At 40.5% G+C, this 19,238-nt stretch overlaps 2 protein-coding genes and 2 pseudogenes across 2 annotated transcripts; all 4 read left to right on the top strand.

Moving 5' to 3' along the window:
• Window positions 1-233: 233 nt before the first annotated feature.
• Window positions 234-3,303, top strand: LOC127775051 (GDSL esterase/lipase At1g28580-like; annotated as a pseudogene).
• Window positions 3,304-5,090: 1,787 nt separating this feature from the next.
• LOC127774976 (GDSL esterase/lipase At5g45910-like) lies at window positions 5,091-7,761 on the top strand. The gene is made up of 5 exons (XM_052301272.1): window positions 5,091-5,340; window positions 5,730-5,954; window positions 6,071-6,216; window positions 6,366-6,639; window positions 7,472-7,761. The coding sequence occupies exons 1-5, from the start codon at window positions 5,100-5,102 to the stop codon at window positions 7,699-7,701; spliced, it is 1,116 nt and encodes a 371-aa protein (XP_052157232.1). The 5' UTR covers window positions 5,091-5,099; the 3' UTR covers window positions 7,702-7,761.
• Window positions 7,762-8,802: 1,041 nt separating this feature from the next.
• Window positions 8,803-12,741, top strand: LOC127774850 (GDSL esterase/lipase At5g45910-like; annotated as a pseudogene).
• A 1,074-nt stretch (window positions 12,742-13,815) lies between these two features.
• On the top strand, window positions 13,816-18,649 carry LOC127774270 (uncharacterized). Its single transcript, XM_052300514.1, has 6 exons — window positions 13,816-13,972; window positions 14,561-14,758; window positions 15,093-15,304; window positions 15,853-16,245; window positions 16,345-16,494; window positions 18,362-18,649. The coding sequence occupies exons 1-6, from the start codon at window positions 13,828-13,830 to the stop codon at window positions 18,647-18,649; spliced, it is 1,386 nt and encodes a 461-aa protein (XP_052156474.1). The 5' UTR covers window positions 13,816-13,827.
• The last annotated feature ends 589 nt before the right edge of the window (window positions 18,650-19,238 follow it).

The raw sequence follows: 19,238 nt of genomic DNA, 5'->3' as shown, positions 1-19,238 counted from the left end.
GCTTGGTTGCAATATTCTGGATTGACCAATAAGAAGGATCACCTCGGTTGTCAAATCGTACCTGAAGACTTGATCACTTAAACAACGTGTATTACTACTTCTCAAGTCTTAAACAGTGTTACTTTTATAAAGCATATGATCATCTCCATGTGATTATAAGTGGCTTGCAAACCCCTCAACTTCTCATGTGTCTCTGGTGTTCTCTCCTCAAATTTTTTCTAGCAAGTAGCATAATGGAGCTCAAGCTTGTATTCTCCATTGCGTTCATCTTCTGTCTCTCCCATGTGAGCTCTACCTCGCATTTTTTCACCTGGATGTTTTCTCTTGGAGACTCGTACATCGACACCGGTAATTTCGTCATCATGGCAACTCCAGTAGCGCCCGTGTGGAACGACAAGCCTCCTTACGGCATGACATTCTTTGGTCATCCCACTGGCCGCATAAGTGATGGAAGAGTCATTATCGATTTTATTGGTAAGTTGAGTATTTATGCCCTTGTTTCGTGCATGTGGCCCACTCAATTATGTAAAATATATGGAAAAAAGAATTGAAGCATGGTTGTTGTATTATATATCTATGAACAAACACGCAAGATTAAATTCAATATATGTACACTGAAAGAAAATAACTGCGAACACGATCACACACACCTTTTGTGGTTTGAATTGTTATTTTTTCTACTCCCAGTATCTAATTAATTTGGAGTAGCATGTTTGTGAATCAATATGTGACATCATAATCTGTATATTTTTTTCATATTTTTTAATAGCTATTTGAGCCACGTGCACACGAAGATGTATGTCCTTTGGGGCTTAAAACGCTTTCTTGAGTAACGTTCAGAGATTCAGGGTGCTACACAAACAATTCTTTCGAGTTAACTCCTAGAAATACTTCTAGCAAATTATACCAGGAGAATTCAGAATTCTATTGTGAACTTGCATGCTCGTTAATTATGTGCACTATTGAGTTGCACGTACTAACCAGTTCGTCCAAAATATTATTTCCTCCGTTTTTTAATATATGATGTTTTTGATTTTGTTTGATACGTTTGATCAGTCATCTTATTAAAAAAAATATAACTATCATTTATTTTATTATGACTTGATTTATCGTCAAATATTCTTTAAGCATGACTTAAGTTTTCTTATATGTACACAAAAATTTTGAATAACACGAATGGTTAAACATTTATCAAAAAAGTCAACGACACCATATATTACAAAACGAAGGTATTCCCTCTGTCCCAAAATATAAGCATTGTTAGCTATGAATCTAGACAACTATGTGTCCAAACATAGCTTGTCCAGATTCATAGCTAAAAGTTATTATATTTTGGAACGGAGGTACTATTATTAAGTTGACGAGGACGATGAGAGCAATTTACTTACATATTACATGGTACAACTCAGCAGTTCTAACTTTTCTTTGTTGTGCTTTCTAGCCTAGGAATTTGGTCTCCCTTTCCTTCCAGCCTCCCTGGCGAATAGCTCAAGTGTCTCCCATGGCGTAAACTTCGCCGTCGGTGGCGCGCCGGCGACTGGCATCGACTACTTCCAGAGGAACAACATTGTGGCATTTAAGCTTCTGAACAGTTCACTTGATGTGCAGCTTGGCTGGTTCGAGGAGCTCAAGCCATCGATTTGCAACACAACCAAAGAAGATGCAAATGGCGAGTAGTCTGAATCATAGGCGCCAATAATCAGCATTGATCTTTATTTTTAGATAATCGAATTCATTCTGGCCTTCAGAGAAGATATAACCAATGAGTATTTGTATCTACTTCGCAGTGGGCTTAAATTGATTTCAACAAACTGCAGATTTCAAGAACTGCTTCAGTAAGTCCCTATTTATCGTTGGAGAGTTTGGAGTGAACGACTACAACTTTATGTGGATGACTGGGAAGGCCAAACACGAGGTCGAATCATACATGCCTCGAGTCGTGAAAAAAATCACCATGGGAGTGGAGGTACACCCATCACTCAGTGTAATGAGATTTACACCGATCCAGCAAAAAGTACCTCGAAATACCGGTACTTCACGGTACTAAATTGTTTGAGATCATTGAATCTAGCTGAACAGGATGGGCATTGTTAGATCCAACGATCAGAAACGATTTAGTACCGTAGGGTACCTGTACCTCAAGGTATTTTTTGCTGGATTGGAGCAAATCTCCATTGTAATACCGTGAAGTTTTACTTTGGTTTGAGCTTGTTATGTTTTCAAGAAAAAAGTTTGATCTCTTTGTCACACCATGGCAAAGTTGCTTCTGAATATAAGAAAAATGAGCAATATTTGTCAAGCCACATTCTAAATCTGCAGCTTAATTTGCACATCGCAGAGGCTGATCAACCAAGGTGCGGTTTACGTGGTCGTGCCGGGAAACCCGCCAAGGGGGTGCTCGCCAATTACCCTCACGCTCTTCATGAGCTTGAACACGACAGACTACGATGGCCTCGGCTGCCTGCGTGCTGTCAACCGCGTGTCCAGGCGCCACAACGCAATGCTCCGTGCGGCTCTCGACGGGCTCAAGGGCAAGTACCCTCATGCCAAGATCATCTTCGCCGACTTCTACCAACCCATCATTCGAGTCACCCAAGAACCTCGCCGATTTGGTACATACTGTGTTCCAGCTTTCTTAAGTTACATACATCAACCAGGATTTTGGCTGTGTATATCTGATTGGATGCAGAGGCTGGGTTTATCCCATTTTCTAATAAAAAAGCGTCAACCAATTTATACAAACGTTTTATAATCAAAACTATGAAAGGATTATTGAATTGTTCATGCTACGCTGTGGTCAGTCTTAGGGTCTGTTTAGGGGAGCTTCTAGCTGTTGCAGTTTCTCCTAGAATCTCTAGCTCCCCAAACAGTTCAGATTGTCACCCAGATTCTGAGAATCTGTAGTTGTAGAATTCAAAAAATAAATAAATTAACTAGAACCCAGAAGCTGGAAAACCTAGTTTCTTTAAATTCTCAGAAGTTGGCTACCAATCAGTAGATTCTCATAATCTTAAGCTCCCCAAACAGGACCTTACTAAGGCAGTGGCTTATCTCTGAACATTTACATCTGCAGGATTCGGTGCCGATGGAGTTCTCAAGACTTGCTGTGGCACTGGTGGCGTGTATAACTGGAACGCAAGCGCTACCTGCGCCATGCCTGGAGTGGTCGCTTGCAAGAATCCATCAGCATCAGTGTCCTGGGACGGGATTCACTACACGGAGGCTGTCTACCGATATGTTGCCAAGGGGTGGCTCTATGGTCCCTACGCTGATCCACCAATTTTGAATGCTATTCGCCATTGATTTGCTGAAACAAATTAACCATCGCATAATCCTTAGCAGCATGGTAAATCTACCAATGTGGTATCAACCTGTTGTTTGAATTGAGATGCAGATGCCCGCCATGTATTTATGGGGGGAAGCACCATTCGTGTGGTGGTGGAGTTGTGAGTCCTAGTGTCCAGTATCGGATTAGTTCTTCTAGATAATTTCCAAAATTTCCGCGGTTTGTGTACTGATTGGGTCGGTGTTACAATAGCATATCATGCAAAAAGAAAAGTGTGTACAACACAGTTTGTAAACAAAACAAAACAAAAAAGAAAAACATTTGCTAGGCATGCTGGTTCTAATTTCTTGCTGTTCTCGTAAGATCAAACAGATATAGTATCATGGTCGGCCATATGAGCTGACATAGCACATAAATTTGAGCAGTTATATCTACTGTTTCGACGGTTTTGAAGCCATTTTGGAGTTGTAGCTGCTACCGAAAATCTTGGCCCTGAGGTGCTGACAAGAAATTTGGAGCTACCCACAAAAAAGAAAAAAAAAGGAGGAGGATTGGAGCTTAATCAGGGGAAATTTGAACCCAAATTATCAGCCTCTGGGGGAAACTGAATTCAAATTTCCCAGCTTTCATGTTGGCTCAGCTGAGCTTCTGTTGAAACCTGAAATTGATGGCAGAGGAAGCTTTAATTCCATGCGTCGTGTGAATAAAGCTATCTGTACATTGTCATTACAGAAAAGGTTTTTCAAGCACAAGCAGTTTTCTGAACTTGGTTGTAATTAAAAGACCAACTCGCAATATATATAGCTTCTCTGAAATTGCGGAGCCAGTCATCCAGCGAATTGTGTAACATGCAAGCCCTTATCCCTCGGTGCCTCCGGGGTGGCAACTGGCATAGTAGACTTTTTTTAAAAAAAAAGATAATGATTCAGATAGTCAAATTGCAATTTGGTCTTTCAATATCCTCCTTCCATTATTCTCTTTTACATGTTGTTAATGGCATTGTGACAGTCTCCAAGTGTATATTTGATACTACCTCTAGTTTTTTAATAAATGGCACTGTTGATTTTTTAATACAATTATTTTTTTAAGTTGTTTTATCATACAAAGTACTTTAAGCATGATTTATCTCTTATACATTTACATAAAATTTTTAATAAAACGAATAGTTTGACATGTGTTTAAAATTCAACGACGTCATCTATTAAAAAGAAAAAGAAGGGAGTAATTGTTTATTCCGATCACTTTCATGTAAATGATTAAAATACATCGGCGTGAAAATATTTATCATGAGAACTACTAAAACAATTTTCACATATTAAATTTTAAATTTTTTTTGCATACATCAACTTGAAGGTCGCGTCCTAAAACCTCATCTATTTAAGCACACAGAGGGAATGAACCCTTGTGATCTTTGTCAACGCCATTTATATATTTATTTTCCAGATGGATTGCAAACTGTATTGACTATTGAGCAAGCAACAACTTAGCCACCTCGTTGACAAAGGGTAGTTTAAGGAGTCTTACGCAATGTGTTACTCCCTCCATCCCATAATATAGCAACTTAGTACCAGATAGGACATTTCATATTACAATGAATCTAGACACCCTCCTGTCCAGATTCGGTGTACTATGAAATGTCCAATCTAGTACTAGGTTACTATATTATGGGACGGAGGGAGTACTAATTTAAGTATTAAACAATGGGTTATTTTTCATCTGACATGTCTTAGGGTTATAAATAGCTAGAAGGTCCAGTCTACTTGTGCTGTATCTTTGTTTTTCTTTCACATTTCTAGCAGGCAGAGAGAGCATCATGGACCTCAAACTTGTATTCCCCATTGCCTTCCTCTTCTGTCTCTCTCGTGTGAGCTCTACCTCGCAGTTTTTCACCTCGATGTTTTCTCTTGGAGACTCGTACATCGACACCGGCAACTTTGTCATCATGGCCAGTCCGGTTGTGCCCGTGTGGAATGACAAGCTTCCTTACGGCATGACCTTCTTTGGCCATCCTACAGGCCGCATGAGTGATGGGAGAGTCATCATCGATTTCATTGGTAAGTTAAGCAACACCCTAAATAGGTTTTCCCTTCGTCCCAAAATAAATCAATCTCGTACTAGGATGTGAATTAACGAAACTGGACATATTAAACCAATCTCATACATCGACTCGGGAGAGTCATCGTCGATTTCATTGGTAAGTTAAGCAACACCCTAAATAGGTATTCCCTTCGTCCCAAAATAAACCAATCTCGTACTAGGATGTGAATTAACGAATCTGGACATATTAAACCAATCTCATACATCAACTCAACACATGCTAGTATAACGTATATGGATATAGAGTGGTATTTTACCGTGAGAATTAAAAAATAGGAATTCCACTATGAACTTGCATGATCAGTTTGGTACTATAGTTCTAACTTTTTGTTGACATGGTTTCTAGCCGAGGAGTTTGGTCTCCCTTTCCTTCCAGCTTCCCTGGCGAATAGCTCAAGTGTCTCCCAAGGCGTAAACTTCGCCGTCGGCGGTGCGCCGGCGACTGGCATTGAATACTTCGAGAATAACAATATTGTGCCGTTTAAGCTTCTGAACAATTCTTTGGACGTGCAGCTGGGTTGGTTTGAGGAGCTCAAGCCATCTATTTGCAACAGCACTGATGAAACCAATGGTGTGTGCCTCAAGCCATTGACAATTATTCTCTGAACCATAGGCAATGACACATACATATTTATCTTCTTCTCAATGAGCGTAAATTAATATCAAAGAAACTGATGTTCTCTATAGGGCTAAATTGTTTTGGTAAAACCCTTTTCATCGTCGGAGAGTTTGGGGTAAATGACTACAACTTCATGTGGATGGCGGGAAAGCCCAAACAAGAGGTCGAGTCGTATGTCCCTCAAGTTGTGAAAAAAATCACCACAGCCGTTGAGGTATCCAGCACATTATTTTCCTTTTTTATCAATGATATATTGGTCGTTTTTTTACGCTTTTCATTTTCCAAACACTTGGAAAATTCTAATCACCACGTAGATCAATTGATTTTTCTTCAACTTCTTCTGAAATTTGTATTATATTGCAGAGGCTCATCACCCAAGGTGCAGCTTACGTGGTTGTGCCAGGGAACCCGCCAACAGGATGCGCACCGGCACTTCTCACATCTCGCATGAGCCCCAATAAGACGGATTACGATGGCCTCGGCTGCCTGCGTTTCATCAATGACGTGGTCGAACGCCACAATACAATGCTTCGTGCGGCTCTTGGTGTGCTTAGGGGCAAGTACCCCCATGCCAAGATAATCCTTGCTGATTTCTACAGTCCCATCATTCGAGTCCTCCAGAATCCCAGCCATTTCGGTATGTTATGTTATGTTATTGGCTTATTGAGTTAACGGCTGGCTTAAGACCGTGTGGAAAAAATATAAAAAAAATATCGTGTGGAGAAAATATCAAAAAAAAATATTTGCGTGTTGGTTTCGAATATGACGGCTATTGGCTGGTGTATGCTACTCTCTTTGTCCCAAAATATATCAAGTTTTACCCCTCGGTATAGATATTAAAAAGAGGACAAAAACCTGGTTGACTTCTTGGGATAAGTGAAATATAGGACCGGATTAGTTAGAAGCTACTCGTTCTGTTTCAGGTTACAAGACGTTTTGACTTTAGTCAAAGTCAAACTACTCTAAGTTTGACTAATTTTATAAAAAAAAATAGTAATATTGTAATATTTTTAAACCAAGACAAATATATTATGAAAATTTATTCAATTATAGATTTAATGAAACTATGCTGGTGTTGTAAATATTACTATTTTTTTCTACAGAATTAGTCAAACTTAGAATAGTTTGACTTTAACCAAAGTCAAAACATCTTATAACCTGAAACGGAGGGATTTTAATAGTGTTTAGTATCTATTTGGTTTGAAACTAAACTTTGGCATGCCTAAAGAAATAGGCCATTTCAATAGTGAAATTAGATTGTTTTGGCTTCAATCCAAACACAGCTTTACCTTGTAAAGATTAGCCATATCAAAACTTATCAAAATTTGATATTGATAAAAATTGGTAAGGTCAATTTAGGTCACAAAGCAATCCAGCCCTACAAATAAATTGGTGCATTTTGAACTGAGGGAGCATTGCTGATTGCTCAATAAGACAGAGTGACTTGTCTGAACATTTGCTATATGCAGGAGTTGCCGCCGATGGCGTTCTCAAGGCTTGCTGCGGCACCGGCGGCGCCTACAACTGGAACGCCAGTGCCATCTGCGCCATGCCCGGAGTGGTCGCCTGTCAGGATCCATCTACCGCGGTCTCCTGGGACGGTGTCCACTACACGGAGGCCATCAACAGCTACATCGCCCAGGGGTGGCTCCATGGCCCTTACGCTGATCCCCCGATTTTGGCTGCTATCTCCCACTGATTTGCCGAAAGAATTGATCAAAACCATGGAAGAATAATAATCCAGGCAGATTGTGTGGCAAGTCTGTATACCGTGTGCAATCGATCGACCTGTGGTTTGACAATTGACATGCAGATTTTGCTCAAGAAATAAATAAGTGTAATGCAGTGTGTACACAGCATGGTTTGTAAAAGAGAAGAAAATCATTTTCTAATTGGCCATCCTGGTTCTGAGTGCTATCCTGATCCTCTGTTGGAACCTTAACTATTTGTGAGAGGATGTATTTCCATGCTAAACTGTCTCACTGTTACTAGTAGATTTTAACTCTTTCGTGTGATTTGGCAGCTTGGAATTCCAAGAAGCTATCTGTAGTTCTGTACAACCTGATAATTAACAAGAAAGTTGTTTCAATAAATTGTTGTCATCTATAGAACCATCAAGAAATAATCTTCACATGTTACTATCATCAAGGATATCAATTCGTAGTACGGTTTTTTTTCTAAAGAGCCGTCTATCAAATTGCGAAACCAGATAAAACGTGTAAGCTTTGATATCCACGGCGCCCTCCGTGGGCGGCCATGGTGGATTTCGGACTAAATATTGGCTTAAGACTGCAAGTTGTAATCGTTATCATATTTCTTATGTCCTGCAATCATAACCTTAACCTTTCAAAAGAGAAGATATTAAGATAACCTTTATGCTAGCTCTTTATCAATACCGATCTACATTCAAACCTTTGACTGCAAGCTCTACCGAACAAGCAACTGCTTATCTCACTTTTCGGCACATATTTAAAGTTTTAAACAATTTACTATTTTACACTTCATCTGATCATAAATATTTCACATAATGGACTTTGAAATGAAATTTACCATTCATATTATTCAAATCTAGTGTAAATTTTAAAAAAAATATAAGTCATGTTTTAAATACCTTTGATAATAAAACAAGTCACAATAAAATAAATAGTAATTAAACATTCTTTTCAAAAATAGTAAGACATATGGTCAGAAGTCATTTGCAAGGTCACCTGCATCAAAAACTTATGACCGGAGGGAGTAGTATTGAATTGTACCTCCATATAACTCAGCTTTGTTCTTCACATTTCTAGTAGGTAGCGTTATGGAGCTCAAACTTGTATTCTCTATCGCCTTCCTCTACTGTCTCTCTGGTGTGAGCTCAACCTCACACTATTTCACCTCGATGTTTTCCTTTGGAGACTCCTACATCGACACCGGCAACTTCGTTATCATGGCAACTCTGGTTATGCCTGTGTGGATCGACAAGCCTCCTTACGGCATGACATTCTTTGGCCACCCCACGGGCCGTGTCTACAATGGCAGAGTCATCGTCGATTTCATCGGTAAGTTCAGCAATATTTTGATTCAAAGCACAATACAAATAGTTTAATTTCCTGAAAAATTACAATGACACTGGAATAATCGGTTTGTTTGTAGCCGAGGAGTTTGGTCTCCCTTTCCTTCCAGCCTTTCTGGAGAACAGCTCAAGCATCTCTCATGGCGTGAACTTCGCCGTAGGCACCGCGCCGGCGATGGACGCTGCATTCTTCAAGAGAAATAGCATTGCAGATAAGCTTCTGAACAATTCGCTGGATGTGCAGCTTGGTTGGTTTGAGCATCTCAAGCCATCGATTTGCAGCAGCACAGATGAAGCCAATGGTGAGTCGGCTGGAATTGGTAACAATTTTCTGAACTGAAGATAGCATCGTGCACTCTTCTCGACGAACCTAAATTGAATTCAAGATAACATCGTGCACTCTTCTCGACCAATCTGCAGGGTTCAAGAATTGTTTCAGCAAATCCCTCTTCATCGTTGGAGAGTTCGGGGTGAATGACTACAACCCCATGTGGACGGCAAAGAAGACCGAAAAAGAGGTTGAATCGTTGGTGCCTCAAGTCGTGGAAAAAATCACCACGGCCGTGGAGGTAAAACTTCGATCTGCATTAGTATCAATTTTGCAGTTTTGCTTTATTACTATCTTCGTTTCAAAATATGAGAGGACACATCCTAGTAGTACGAAATCTGAATAGACGTAGTACTTAGATGTGTCACATCCAACCAAAATCACTTATATTTTCGGACGAAGAAATTACTATATGCATATTAATTCACTTGTATTCTTGTATACATTACTTCAACTTTGGGTATTGCAGAGGCTGATCAACCAAGGTGCGGTTTATGTGGTTGTGCCGGGAAACCCGCCAAGGGGGTGCTCGCCAATTGTCCTCACACTCTTCATGAGCTTGAACACGACAGACTACGATGGCCTCGGCTGCCTGCGTGCTGTCAACCGCGTGTCCAGGCGCCACAACGCAATGCTCCGTGCGGCTCTCGACGGGCTCAGGGGCAAGTACCCTCATGCCAAGATCATCTTCGCCGACTTCTACCAACCCATCATTCGAGTCACCCAAGACCCCATCCGTTTTGGTATGTATAAAAACGAGTCTCCTCTGACGTACTATCCTTTAATATCTTATCTTATATACTGATTTCAGGGTTAAAACCCTGGCCGTTAATTGGGCCACGTGGCAACGAGCATAGAACTCATGCCGGATTCTCGGCTCGACAGAGTGCCACGTATTCACACCCCTCGCGCCATCGTCCGATGACATATCGACGGTTAAAAAAGTTCGAGCGGATCTAAATGTAAATTGCAAGTTTTAAGAGGGGATTTTTACAAAATGCACAATCTCATCTGAATCTATAACAGTCCCGAGTAGAGGAAAAATATCCCAGAACTGAATCTAGAACAGTCGCGAGTATAGGAAAAATATCCCAGAAGAAAAAGAAGATCGAAAAAAAAAAGAATCCAGCAAGAACAGTATATTCTCCAATCTTAATCACCGTTTCTGGCGCCGGGTGTGGAGAAGGCGAGAGGGAAAAGGAGAAAGAACGTCGGGATGCTTGGGCGCTGGATCGGGCGAATACCACTCCAGCCACCTCTCAACCACCATCCTCTCACTCACCACTGCGCTGCCTGAACCTCCACCACCGTCGAATCAGGTTTCAGCGATAGGGGAGAGAGAGAGAGGGGAACGAGAAAGAGATCGGCTCGCATGGAGCGCCACGCGGAGATAAAAAGCGGTTTGGCTTAGATGAGATCATGAGAAATGAACACAGTTCGGCTCCGATGGGGAAAAAAAAAGGTCCACGTGGACAAGTTCTGATATGCACGCTCCTGCAATTTTATAATTTTGGCCCTTATAAAATTTAATATTCTATGTTCCACCAAATAAAAATATTTAGTGCCTATACAGATTCATTTAAGACGTGCATATTTGTTGCCAGAACCCTATGGGATTTAAATTTTGAAGAATGATCCAACTGAAGGAGTGACCAGGTATTCACATCATTAATTTGTAGACATGTTACTGGTTGTGATTATAAAATATTAGTACGTTAGAAGTGTGTAGTCAATTATGGCCAATAAGGTACTCCCTCCGTTTCAAAAAAAAAAAATAAAACCTGGGTTTCCGTACCAACATTTGACTGTCCGTCTTATATAAATTTTTTTTATAATTATTTTTATTGTTGTTAGATGATAAAACATAATTAATATTTTATGCGTGACTTATCTTTTTAATTTTTTTTCATAATTTTTTCAAATAAGACGGACGGTCAAACGTTGGACATGGAAACCAGGGTTTGTCTTTTTTGGGACGGAGAGAGTATGTATACTGCAGCTCGAATGGCCAGGCTCGGTTGCATACTGTACTTGTATAGGTATCATCCACTATTTATTTTAATTAAGAAAAAAAAGGTGCTTAATCAATGACTACATTCTTCCTAAAATATAGCTATTTCTAACATAATAATTTGTTCTAAAATAAAGTTATTTCTCCACCGACCCTCTACTCTCAACCAACCACGACCATTCTCTTTAACTTACTTTCTCTTCTCCACCAAACACAACCAATTCTCTAATTATCTCTACATACTTTCTTAATATTCGCGCCTACTTAAAAAATGCTTACATTCAAAGATGGAGGAAGCACATACTTATTATAACCCTATTGTTTACCCAACTTAATAACCACAAACAAAAATTTAATTTCAAAACTTAATTTTATAGTTGAATTTAATGTTTTTTTGTAATTTATTTTTTCAACATTGACTTTTAAGTCGCTAAAAACACATAAACTATGTTACCTAATTTTTTTTATAAACATGCATATAAAAATATTATCTATAAATTATTTTTTAGCTTATAAGTGGTATTGCTTAAAATCAGTTATCAGCAAAGCAAAACAGTGGGACTGTTTAATATGTTGAATGAAACAATTACTCAATACATGGAGTATACTGAATCATTGATTTTTCTACTTGACATGTAAAGTTATAATGACAAAATAGAAAAAGTTAGTTAACAGCGCCATCTAAAACCCTGAGGGAGTATCTCCGATCAGCCTATGTAGTATTAATATATTACTACCGTACATGGATCCATAAGAGATAAATGCATGGTTTTTGCGTAAATAAAATATTAAACAAGAATCGGGTGCAAATTAGTTGGCGCGCCAACCGGCGTGTGGATTTTCTAGGACGTCACTAACATGTGAGCTTATTGACTGTGGAATCCACATGTCAGCTACTCAAAATTAGAGGGCGGTATATTAGATGATCCATTTGCCTAGCTTACTAATCAAGTACAGTGTCCCGTTGCAAGATTTGGTTTCCATAAGGAAAAAAGAAAGCAATGACCAGTACTATGAAATCTGAATAGACGTAGTACTAAGATGTGCCACATCCAGTACATGGTACATCCATCTACGATATGTGGTTAAGTGATTTGTCCGAACATTTGCGATGTGCAGGATTCGCCGCCGGTGGCAGTCTCAGGGCTTGCTGCGGCGGCGGCAGGCTGTACAACTGGAACGGCAGCGCCATCTGCGGCATGGCCGGCGCGGTCGCGTGCGAGGACCCATCGGCGTCCGTGCACTGGGACGGTGGTCACTACACGGAGGCCATGTACCGCTACATCGCCAAGGGGTGGCTCTCTAAGGCCCTTACGCTGATCCGCCAATTTTGACAGCTATTTGATCGATCGATCGCTACTGATCTGATTGCAAAGGAAACCATGGATGGGAGCAAAGCTTGCTAATGTGCAAATTATCCTGTGCTGCAATGAATGAATTGAGATGGTTCACGCTTGTTAGGAAAGGTTCCCTGTCCGTGTTCTTTCCCATGGGTTCCCAACCCATCTCTAGTTTCCCGCGTGCACGCTTTTCAAACTAAACGGTATACGTTTTACAAAAAGTTTATATATGAAAGATTTTTTTAAAAAAATCATATTAATCCATTTTTTTTAGTGTTTATAGCTAATATTTAATTAATAATGTGTTAATCTATCACTCCCTTTTTCATGTGGAAGGGAGGGGTTCCTAACCCCTCCAAAAGAACACAGCAGTTGCTTTTGTAATCTACCTGCTCAGCTAAAACTCTCTCTTTTTTCCCCTTTCTAAAACTCGTATGGATGAGGACGACGATGACGATGCCTTGGGTTGTGGGTATGCTCTCTTTTTTTTAATAAGACGAACGATCAAACATGTGCTAAAAAGTCAACTGTGTTAAACATTTTGAAATGGAGAGAGTACTTTTGTAACAGAATTTCTCAATGTATCTTGCACATTATGGTTCTTTCGCTTAGCTTAGGTCGTGCTTAGCAAGGCATACGCTCACTTTTTTTTATTTTGTTATATATTACTTTGGTCATAAATATTTCAAAACTTCCATCACCAATTTCTCAAAGTATGTATATGTAGATTTATCTTGAAAGGTATTTATTTATAATATTTATGAACTTATTAGTATATTTTTATGAATCTATTTAAATATAAAAATGATGATTAACGTTCTAAAAGTACAACCAAATCATATTGTGCGCATCAAATACCATCTACCACGGGAGTAGAACATAGATAGCGAGGATTTGTGACAATATATCTGAGCTAGTCTCTGACGACTGGGCCCGCTCGTAAAAGAAGCACAACTTCGACTTCCAGTAGTTCGGCTCACATACGGATAGTTCGCCGGCCGTCGATTCCGATCCCAACTTCAACTTATATAATAATTCTGTAAGCTGAGCTAGACATCACACGACCTCGATTGATTAGGTTAGGTCTAACCATGGCGATGGCGGCCGAGGAGGCTTGCCACGGCGGCGGCGGCGGCGACGCCGGTTTTGACCTCGCCGAGCACCTGCAGCAACAGCCGCTACTGACCAGTGACGATCGCCCCAAGGCGCCGACGATGATCGACGACGACGACGATGGTTGGTGTGGCCGATCTATACTTGCATGTTTTCTGTGTTTCTTCTCTTGATTCTTATCAAACTTTACGGCTTATTTTTTTCAAAAAGCACTTGACCTCCTGAACAATTTCTCGGCTCATTTTAGACCTCAAATGGTTGGAAATGGTTCAACTTACTCTCTTACGGGTGTTTGTCTTTTTTTCTCTCTCTCTGTTGGTTATATTTTTTGCAATGAAATTTTGTGGGATTGATATATGCATTATAACTTATCTCTAAACTTTTTTGGAATTTTTTAATCATTGTTTACATAGGTTTGGAAGCGCTTGGACTAATTTAAACATAGAGGTTTCAAATTTCAAGCGAATAGTCATGAAAATTTTTTAAACTATTTTAGAACTTTGATAATAGTATCATCTACGGCTTTAAAATATTGACTCGAATAAATAGAAACAATGAAGAGAAATGTAATTTACCAGTTAAGTGAAGAATTTTTAATAGTTTAGGAGATAAAATAAATCAAAAAAGTTTAGGGGCTAAGTGCTTCAATGAAATAGTTCGGGACAGTAAATTGAACTTTTTTTTTTTTGTCTCTTCACGACCGAACTCCAGAAATCAATGCAAAATACGACGAGTGCAACGCGGAAGTTGAGGAGTACAACGAGGAATGCATGAGAAAAACTGAAGAGCTGAACTCTGCACTGCCCGAGGAGGAACACTACTACTGTGTCCACTTCCTACCTCGCTCTCTTCCGGAACCACTCTTCTATACCGTTCACCGCATGTACTTTATGCATGACACCAATCCAAGTAAGATTTTTTTTCTTTTTCGTGGGTATTTAAATTATGTTTGTTCAGAGTTCAATTATAATAACTGTATAGTTTTAATTATTCATCTATTATTCCTTTTTGCGAAAACTGCCGCCCCGTTTCTAGCTTACTCCGTCCCAAAAAAAACTCAAAGTCGTACTGGAATATGACATATCCTGTAACAAATCCGGACATACTCTATGTCCAGATTCGTTATACTAGAATGTGTATGAAGTTAGTATTTTTTTAATGGATGGAGTAGCATTATTCATGAGATGATGATGATGATGATCGAAACCATGATGAATACTTGGGTTCAATTTTGTTTTCTCAGCTTCTCTAGGTAACAAATTATACACGAACCTTGAGGACAGAGACTACCCGATCACTATGATCCAGATTTTTTCAATCCGGTTTGCGGGCGACGGCGTCCAACTTGATCAGTCGATGAGGGTTTACGGGTTTGTGGCGATCCGTGATGAACTGGATTGCCGAAGGAATTACGTCTTCAACCGCTCTAGGGACGACCCCTGCGAGATCACACCGGTAAGTGAATTATAAAAAAAAAAGTACACAAAATTTATATTTCTAGAGAAAGAAAAACACATAAAATTTGTAGTCGAAAGATAATTTGATATACTCCCTCCATTTCATATTATAATACTACTAGATAATGGTTTTTTTTACTACCCCTCATCGTCACCAAAAGCCCTATAGCTGTCACAAAGAGGTTTGGTGACAGCAAATTGTTTAATTTTTTCTTAAAGTTCTTTAGGTTTGATCAAATTTATAGAAAAAGTTAGCAACATCTACCACACCAAATATACCAAAATAGTTTCATTAAATTTAACATTAAATATATTTTGACACAAAATTTGTTTTGAAAAATATTACTATATTTTTCTATAAATTTGGTTGAAGTTTGATTAATAAAAAGTCAAACGTGATAATATGAACAGAGGGAGTATAACTGTTAGGGCTAGGCAAGACCTAATAGTATTTTATCTTAAAGAAAGATAATTTGACTTTCCAACAAACTTTATTCCGGCTATTTGCTTGGTAATTAAAGTTGCTACTATTGCATCGAAATGCAGGTTTGCCCTACACTGCCTTTGATCTCTCCTGCACGAGGAACATCCATAATTGACGGCGTGCTACTTGAGTACAGCTTGAAAGCCAAGCGCGGTGGCGGCGGCGACGGCGACGGCAACGACGTGGAGCTCATCGACGGCTGCATCGAGTTCACTTCGCCGTCTACCATGCCGGTCGATGAGAAACTGAAGACGCGAATCTACGGCCGGGCGGCGCCCCCGCCCGGCGGCGGCGCGGCGGTGGCCGTGGACATGGCGTACGCCTTCATCGAGCGCGGCGTGGAGGCGACGGTGGAGGTCGAGGTTCGCGGCGCGCCGCCGCCATCACCGGGTCACGGGCGCCGTCGTCTCAACGCCGCCGCGCTGACGAGCGGGTACGAGGACGAGATCGTCCTCGTAGATGGACCACTCTCCTCCTCCCCTTCTTCTTCGTCGTCGTCGTCGTTGTCGTCGCCGGCGAAACTGGCATTCTCTGCCGTGGTGGCCGTCGCTCAGGATGACGAGTTGAGCCTTCGTCTCGAAGCTGTCACCGGCGGCGAGGGTGGCCTATCCATGGCCGTTTCTCGGAGCTATCTGTCGTTTGAAGCGCATAAGCATGGGAGCAGCGTAGCCGAGCTGGTGATGGCGAAAGACTTGGAGCTAGTTGTACGTGTCACCTGGTCAACAATGGGCTTATAAATTTTGATGACAATTAATTACACAAGTTTTAGCGCGATGGGTAGGCTAATAATACAGCCAATTTATTGGCTATAAGGTTCTTTACAGCATTCTCTTAGCCCACATATATAATACTCCCTCTGTATTTTAATATATGACGCCGTTGACTTTTTAACAAATGTTTGACCTTTCGTCTTATTAAAAAAATTTATGTAATTATCATTTATTTTATTGTGACTTGATTTATCATCAAATGTTCTTTAAGCATGACATAAGTATTTTTGTATTTGCATAAAAAATTTGAATAAGACGAATGGTCAAATGTTGGTTAAAAAGTCAACGGCGGCATACAATAAAATACGGAGGGAGTAGTTAGCAATTTAACAATTAATACATGGTCCACTTATCTCTCTCATAAAATTTTTTGGTTCTTACATCCAAACCGGCTAAGAGTTTACAACCCACTTCTCCTCTCTTCTCTCCTCTGCCTCAACCTTTAACCGACTTACAGCCTCCTATTATACTTGCTCTTACTGTGCTATGAGAAGAGTAATTAATAAGAGTAAATTTGACTTTGAACCACCTTTTAATTAATTACTATTGCATCGCCCTTTAATGAATATTTTCACTTTTGAATCGTGTAAATTTATCTTTGTGATATTTTAGACCACCCTCAATTATTTATTCCATATGCATTAACTTAATCATATGTCAAAGCAATAGTCTAAATATAGTTGCTGGCGTTCAACTGTGAGTAGAAGCTGGCTTATTTGAAATTGTTTATATACTTGATAAGAGAGCAGGTCAGCAGGGGTGATCTAAAGTGAAACAAAGGTAAGATTACATGGCTCAAAGTAAATGAAAAATATTAGTTAAAAAGTGATTCAAAGTGAAACGTAAGTAATAAAATGTGTCTCAAATTGAAATTTACCCTAGTTCATGGCATATAACAATATACCATAATTGATCCAAAGCTATCAAAACGGACGCCAAAACCATAATTGCTCCATAACTATAAGTTTCCATTTCTTTATTATGTAATAATGTTTTTCGTGCTAGTGCGCTCAACCCGTTACTTGTTGGGCACTGGATACTTTTGTAGGCATATACGTGCCTACCTAAGAAGGACAAGGATAATAGAGTATACATTTATTGGTCTCATACGCCGTTTCCTGAACCCACAGTAATGCGAGTCAGGATAAGCCACATACGGAAAGGAATAAGCCCATTATAACTCCCTTAACTAGTAGCTGAATCTAATTCGTATCCCTCAACCGCAAAATCAGATATGACAAGTCCCCCAACTATTACAACTGTCTAAAACGACTCCACCGTCAGATTTGAAGGCAGTTTCACTGACGTAACATGCATGTGCCAACCTAGTCATTAAATAAATAAATAAATAAGTGGAACCCACTTGTCATCCCCTCTCTCTCTCCCCTTTCTTCTTCTTGGCTCAACGGTGCAAGAAGGCGGCTGACAGCAGCAGGGTGTCAGGACAACAACAGGGAGTGGTGAAGGCGGTGGCAGCAGCAGGGTGTCGGGACAACAACAGGGAGTGGTGAAGGCGGTGGCAGGACGATGACGGGGCTTTCCTCTCTCTCTCATCCTGGCCCATTCAGCACCGGTGCTGGCAGCGGAGTGGCCAGTTGAGCGGGGATACGAGGCGACGGTGTGGCGCGGGAGGAGGGACGATAGACGAGAGAAGAGATATAGAAGTGAAACGGTGGCTGTGACCGTGGCGACACTGCTGACTAGCTGTTGATCGCAGTAGCAGCAACAACATGTTCTTAATGTGGGCTTCTTCTTAGCCGGCGATGGGTCTAGCTTCGCCTCTGCCTCAAACCTCCAACAGAGGGGGTACTTCAAAGGCAAGGAAGATGTGACGACAGGAGGGGCACATGAGGCAGAATCCAACATACTTGCGACAGGAGGGGCACATGAGGCAGAATCCAACATACTTGCGGTCGAACTCATGGAGGAGACAGCAACCAGCACACGCCGTCCAGAAGGTGGGCAGGACGGGGGCCGCAGCCTGCTCGGCAAGCGCGATGTAGGTGTCGATGGCATGCCAGAGTACCTCCTTGACAACGAAGGATACGGCGGGGAAGAGGAGGCCGGGCCGAAGCATAGTGATTTGTAGTGGCAACGGAGGACAGAGGGATAGAGAGGCGAACCCTAGGAAAGGGAGTAGGTTGAGTCGGGGATGAGGAGAGTGGCGAGGTGGGACGACGCGTGGGCGATGAGGAGGAGCAAGGCACGCAGGGTCCAATAAGAGCAGACTATAGATTTTGGTGATAATTAATTACATTAATTATAAGAGCAGGTATAATAGCATACTATAAACCATGTATAAACACATATTGAGGAGATAAATAAGGAGAGATAAAAGCAGCGGACTACATATTTATAGCCAGCTGCAGTAGACTACAAAACATAATGTGTATGTGACTAGAGATAATTTAGAGCTAGTAGTTGGCTATACTATTAAACTCACTCTAAAACTTACTCTAAGCCTTAGCGATGTGTTTACTGTGCTATGGCATATAATAATATAATATACCATAATTGATCCAAAATTATCAAAACGGATGCTAAAACCATAACAGGGGATTATCATCGTTACAGGAACAAAGCAGGGGTCTGCGGATAACAAAGTAATTGCATTGTTATTGTCCTATGTATATACTACAGCAGTAACATAAGTTACATAACCCTTGTGAAGCGCACGC

The sequence above is a fragment of the Oryza glaberrima genome, chromosome 5, assembly GCF_000147395.1.
Source record: "Oryza glaberrima chromosome 5, OglaRS2, whole genome shotgun sequence".
Taxonomy (NCBI): domain Eukaryota; kingdom Viridiplantae; phylum Streptophyta; class Magnoliopsida; order Poales; family Poaceae; genus Oryza; species Oryza glaberrima.
The sequence above is the reverse complement of the archived record's forward strand: the minus strand, read 5'-3'. Positions and strand labels throughout refer to the sequence as shown.

Coding starts and splice junctions, on each gene's coding strand:
- LOC127774976 (XM_052301272.1), top strand. CDS start 5,100: ATGGACCTCAAACTTGTATTCCCCATTGCCTTCCTCTTCTGTCTCTCT. Junction 5,341..5,729: donor AGTCATCATCGATTTCATTG/GTAAGTTAAGCA, acceptor CATGGTTTCTAG/CCGAGGAGTTTGGTCTCCCT. Junction 6,640..7,471: donor CCAGAATCCCAGCCATTTCG/GTATGTTATGTT, acceptor TGCTATATGCAG/GAGTTGCCGCCGATGGCGTT.
- LOC127774270 (XM_052300514.1), top strand. CDS start 13,828: ATGGCGATGGCGGCCGAGGAGGCTTGCCACGGCGGCGGCGGCGGCGAC. Junction 13,973..14,560: donor GATCGACGACGACGACGATG/GTTGGTGTGGCC, acceptor ACCGAACTCCAG/AAATCAATGCAAAATACGAC. Junction 15,305..15,852: donor ACCCCTGCGAGATCACACCG/GTAAGTGAATTA, acceptor ATCGAAATGCAG/GTTTGCCCTACACTGCCTTT.